Below are 6000 nucleotides of genomic sequence, written 5' to 3' on the forward strand. Positions count from 1 at the left end.
TATGACACTAGTCCAGTCATATCAGTCAGCTCCAGTTATAGTAAATAATGATTTATTGCCCCCTTATGGACACTAGATGTATATGTATCAGTATATGTCTAGAAATGTCAGCAGACAAATAATGGTGAGCCTCTCCAGTGGAAAAAAAAATTCTGGATTTCTAAAATGGTGAAAGTATGAATTTTACAAAAATAAACCAAGTATTAAATTTGTGGTTAATATCAACAAATCAGTCTGTGTCTGGACCCTGCAGGAAAGTACGCTATGCGGGATCTGGTGAATCGTCTGCCTGGTAGCAATCCGTCCTCGCTGTCAGATGACACTGTGGCATCAGTCTGCTGCACGCTGCATGAAGTCACCAGCCGAAACATGGAGAATGCCAAAGCTTTAGCTGACAGCGGAGGGATAGAGAAGCTGGTAGATATCAGCAAAGGACGAGGAAAGGGGTAAGAAACAACTCTCTCTCCTTTTCCTAAAACACTACAGAGTCAATTGTGTAGTAAAGATATAACGATGCTGTGACGTTCCAGGTATTCCATGAAAGTTGTCAAGGCTGCAGCTCAGGTGTTGAACACACTGTGGCAGTACAGAGAGCTGAGAAGCCTCTACAAACAGGTCAGTGCCAACAGAAAGAACAGGTCTAATACTACAGGACACTAAATTGTCTGAAGCGCCCTGTCCCACGACACATTGTTTATTAGATTTTGTTTAATGTGAAATCGGAGACTATAGATTGTCGTTTCACCCATAATTCCTCAAGTTTGTAAATGAAACTCTAAACAGGATGGATGGAACTACACCCACTTCATTACTCCCGTCTCCACTCTGGAGCGAGATCGCTACCGCTCACAGCCGACGCTGCCCACCAGCCCGCTGCAGATGTCACCTGTCATTCAGTCAGGTGAGTTTCCCTCTGCTTCTGCTTCATCTTATGATTAGATAAATACAAAAATTTTACAAAAAAATTTCCCTCACCAGATTTATTTTGGAGGAAAAAAAAGACTTTTTTAAAGAAAAACGAAAAAACATTATTTTTATTTTATATTTAGCATTTATTCATTTAACTTGAGTCTTTGGTCTGGGTTAGTTGTTTTATTTGCTTATATATGTATTTTCTGTTTGTCCCTGTTGTGATGTGAATTTGGTTGGAAAAAGGGTGGGAAATGGGGTTATGGAAGACTTTGTTATGCTGTATCATTATCATTATTTCATTAAAAAGTTATAAAACAAAAATAGACATTTGGAACATCTGGTGATGAATAATTCCTCTCAGGTGGAAGTGCAACATCTTCTCCAGCCATGCTTGGGATCAGGAGACACAATTCCAACTATCAGAGGGCGCAGTCATCTATGCAACTGGACACATACTATGGAGACAACAGTTTACACAAACGACAGTACACAGGTTTGTGTGGAACAGCTCGTGTCAAACCATATCAATGTGTTTGCAGCTCCCTGGAGTGTGATTGAAGAGAAGTTTCCCATGGTCATTTTCTGGTATTGATTTTTATACACCTCAGGGTCTGAGAAGAAAACACCGTATTTCATTGGAACATATTCTTCCCAGTCAGGAGATGATTTAAGAAGGTCCCAGGTGAGATTGCATTTTCTTTATCACTCTTCCTTAAAATGAAAAAAAAAATAGCTATGAGGCTGACCTACAGTGGATGACAGAGGATAATGTCATCACCTGACCCCTCAGACTGAAACACACACTGTTTATGCATGCTTGTTTTTAACTGCCAAACTGCTCTTCCTGTCCTCCCGTTGGGGCTTTTTTTCCCTTGTTACTTGCTCACAATATGCACTATGCAACATGAACCAGTTTATTTGCAGACATTTCAGCTTAGCCCAGTCAGTTTTAGTCTGGTGTATACTGTTCAACCTTATCCTTAGGATGGTACAGGACAAGACAAAAAAATTCACACAGCTCTGTTCAGTAAAAAGCTGAAAACAGACAGAACTACTGGGTGGTGCAAAATGAGGACGAGGCTGGAGAAAGCACTGCAGCCTAACTCCACGTGCAGCAGGTGCAGTAGTTATGCATCTAGAGTGCTTAAAGTTACAGTGGTCAACCACTAGAGGGAGCTTTTATAACATGTTGTTTAGCGCTTGTAATAATATCATAAGTACTGGAAAGATGGAAAAGATGTTTCAGTAGTTTTGCCTTGCTAAAGTTGAGATTGCTGTAGTCTTTGTTGGAACGTTTTTCCTGCTTACACAAAGCCATGGGTTTGTAGAATGAAAATATATTGATTGATGTTGATTATCACAGTGCTTCTCAAACTTCTCAGACCAACATTAGAATATAGCAGCATAGGCCTTCCCTGTTAGCTTCACCACAGGAGAGATGTTTATAAATGTTTATGTTTAAATGTTGTATTAATTGTGCATGCTGTGTTTCAGATTTATTCAATTGAAAATGTAAATGTGAAAATATGAATTTACCCTGCGTACCTCTAGAGAGCACTCGTACCACAGTTTGAGAACCACTGGATTATCAATATGTGCTTTCAATGACCCAATCCATTTGTCCTAACTGCTGCTGCCCCTCTGTCCCAGCACTCAGAGCCATTCTATGATGAACCTGACAGGAAGAACTACAACAGCTTCAGAATGTATCTCTCGTCCCCACAAGGCTACGGAGAGGAGCATTTTGAGGACGAACCAGTCCACCTCACCCCGTCCTCCCCTGACGGCTACGCCAGCCAGAGCCTCCGATTGAAAGCCAACACCAACTATGTGGACTTCTACTCCACCACACGGAGGCCTTCAAACAAAGGGAACAAGTTCACCGGCTCCCCCGACTCCTGGGTGTAGATACAGAAAAACACGTACGTGGAGTTCATCTGTTCTTGGCCATCTGTTTTGTGTGTGAGGTCCTATTCAGATGGGTGCTGTGTGGATGTGTGGAAGGTGGATGTCTGGAACGTGCATGCCAATATTTGAGCATCTGTGATGGAACTGACCTGAATGGAGTGGGCACCGATTAGTGAGTACAGCTTTTGGCTGAGCTGGAACATGTACTTAATAATGCAGATAAATGTGAACGTTCCTGTTCACTTATGGCCACCTACATAGGTGCAGTTCTCACCTTTTAAAATATCTCAAATATAGGTGAATATATGTGTGTAAACTGATAGTGTAAACGTTGTGACCTGACTGGAGAGTCCCTGCCTAATGCTATCATTTATTCTCAGTTGTGTTAAATATATCAGGTTCTAAAAATGTCAGCGCTTTCTATAAATCCCCTAAAGTTAGTACAGATTCTAAAAATTCTTTAAAATACTCAATTCTGGAGAAGAAAGTGTAGGTACAGGCAAGCTTACCACTGGTCCAAAAGTACCAGGTCACCATTGGCTGACTCTTTTCTCCATGATTTGCTACACTTACATTAGAAGACAGATCTGGACTGCAGGCAGTCCAGATCTGTCTCTGCACAATCATCCTTTGGACATTTGTGCAGTACGAGGCCTGGCATCGTCACTCCCTGAATAGATTGACAATATTATTATACAAGGTGACAGGGCCATCTACATTTGTCTATGTGTAGTAAATAAGGATTAGTTAAGTTAATAAAAAATGTAACTACATGTTTTATTTTTTTATGCATTCCATAAGATGTACTGGTATTTCTAGAAACAGGGTCTGTGTTTTGCAGTGTAGTTGCAACAGTTTCTGGTCCTATAACTCTAACCCTAACCCTAACTCTGATTAAAGGTTGCCTCCTATTCAGAGCTGAGTGGAAGATAAGGCCAATGGATGAAAGTGCCCAAAATGGAATGGACTAAAATGTGAGTGAGAGCAAGCAGTGTTCGATAAAAGACATTTTCACGCCTTCTGTTTATTTCCAGTTTCATACAATCGTGACAAAGTTCACTGTAAAATTGACAATGATCATGAGACATAAGTCACTGGTCATGACAGTGTTGTTCACTGCATCCTCTGTTGAGTGTAGGACGTTCACATTTGGTCACTTCTCACTACAACAACCCTCCTCCAGAGGAAGGAAAAGAAACAAAAACCTCAACTTCAGTGTCACCTGCATTATTATGAACATGGACTTTAACATCTTGTTCTTTACACGGACAGAAAGGAGAAGGGTTTTGGTCAAAAGGTGCTTTTTGATTAAAAAAACAGAACAACTGCCCTTACTGTGTTGTTTATCAGTGTGTTTGTCAACACATGATTTTAATTTTCTCCGCAGTTCAAAGTGTGCAGTGTGGTGGCTTTATTATATGAGTATCGTCCGCCAGCATCGTGTTGAATGGAACAGAAATACTAAAAAAAAACAAAAAAAAAACTTCCTGATGGTGAGGAGACAATAGCAACATTAATTCTCAGCACATGCTGCAGTATATTAAAGTTCCAAATAATAATGAAGGGACCTGAGGTGTGAACCCTTATTGCTCTTGAACAATTAAGGCCTCAGAGAACCGGGGTTATATCTGTAACCCTATACTACTCCTCAGTAAAGTCGGCCAAAAGTGCAGTGTATCAGAAATTATTTGAAATATGTGAGAAGAAAATATATAAAAAAATCTATTTGTACAGAACGGCTTAAATGTACTGTAACATTGTTGTATTCACTATGTAGAATTTCTATGTGATTGTGTGCAGAAGATTTTTCTATTATTTATTGTTTTTTATGATTTTCCTTGTAGCCTGGAGAACCCCTCCTCCCCCCCCCATCTGTCTGTACTGTCCAAAAGCTGATTAATTATGACGATGATGATGACAATGTGCAATGTTACACAGGGAAATCTATGTCTTAGGGATTAAAGATACGGCAATGCCCCAGAGCAGTGCATGTCTTGTCATTTTTGCAGAAAAGTAAGCGGTTGAGATGTGCTTTAGTTGCATCTCTTCAAGGTTTATTCTGAAACATGATGCCAGCAACAGAAGAAAGGAAGAGCAACAAAGAGAAGTTACAGTGTCCAAAGATACATTTTACAATCACTTTCATACATTCGTCGTGCCATCAAACAACCACTGTGGAACGAATTGCAGTATGGAAATCATGAGGATAACAGAGGGAGATGCTACAACTTCCGACTTCGTTCGACATTCGCTGCGAAAATCTGTGAGTTCTAAAAGAAAGCTAATATGAGTATTTTTTTTACCTGTTGAGTTAAATCAATGATGCAGTACAATCACTATTAACATTTCATCATAACCTGCAGAAAACATAATTTTCATCATAGGTTTTCAACATCTGACCGAAAATGACATGTGAAATTAAGATGTTGAAGGATAGAAGATAATTTTTTAAAAAGAAAATTCTCAAAATGCTATAATTTGCTGAGAAACATGCAGAAAAGATAATTAATTTTTAAGTAAATATTTCAACATCTGTAAAACATGACATACTAAATTAGGATTGAGTATAGGATAGGATTTTGCCAAAAATTCAGAAAAAAATCCAAATCCAAAGAAATTCCCCAAATTATCTAATGTGATGAGAAATATGCAAAAAACATAAAGTTTTAGTAAAGAATTTAGGAAAACATTTCAACATATATCACAACATCTGAATGAAATCACATGGTGAATTAGGATTAGGATTTTGCTGAAAAAGTTTTAAGGATAAATTTCTCACATTTCTGCTCTAATTTGATGAGAACTATGCAGAACACATACATAAAACTTTGACATTTGTTTTTCAAAAAACATTTCATCAAAACATTTCAAATTTTGACAAACATGACAAATTAGGTTTTTGCCAATTTCCCCAAAAAAAATTTTCTGAATAATTTTTCAAAACTGTTGACCAACATGATAAGCAAAATTAGGATTTTACTGAAAATTCTTATTTTTTTGCTCTAATTGCAGAAAACATAACAATTTGATATTTTTTAATGTCAAAATTTTATGTTTTCTGTATGTTTCTCATCAAATTAGAGCATTTTGATATTTTAAAAATCACCCAAAACATGCCTTACTATAGCCTTTCCATCGTGAAAAAAATTCCAATTTGAGTTTTAAACACAAAATATTCAC

At 38.1% G+C, this 6000-nt stretch overlaps 1 protein-coding gene across 5 annotated transcripts in view; it reads left to right on the forward strand.

Moving 5' to 3' along the window:
* LOC103389613 (plakophilin-4-like) overlaps window positions 1-4947 on the forward strand; it is a 33086-nt gene extending 28139 nt beyond the window's left edge. For 4 of the 5 annotated variants that reach the window (XM_017038995.2, XM_017038996.2, XM_017038997.2 and 1 more), the window contains exons 17-22: window positions 254-446; window positions 531-615; window positions 784-901; window positions 1274-1405; window positions 1521-1594; window positions 2563-4947. In XM_017038995.2, the coding sequence (XP_016894484.1) occupies window positions 254-446; window positions 531-615; window positions 784-901; window positions 1274-1405; window positions 1521-1594; window positions 2563-2820 (860 nt within the window). In that variant the 3' untranslated portion in view covers window positions 2821-4947. The remainder of the gene's footprint in view (window positions 1-253; window positions 447-530; window positions 616-783; window positions 902-1273; window positions 1406-1520; window positions 1595-2562) is intronic. The other variant, XM_008325106.3, reaches the window with a different exon arrangement.
* The last annotated feature ends 1053 nt before the right edge of the window (window positions 4948-6000 follow it).

The sequence above is a fragment of the Cynoglossus semilaevis genome, chromosome 14 (assembly GCF_000523025.1).
Source record: "Cynoglossus semilaevis isolate Cse_v1.0 chromosome 14, Cse_v1.0, whole genome shotgun sequence".
In the NCBI taxonomy this organism is placed as follows: Eukaryota; Metazoa; Chordata; class Actinopteri; order Pleuronectiformes; family Cynoglossidae; genus Cynoglossus; species Cynoglossus semilaevis.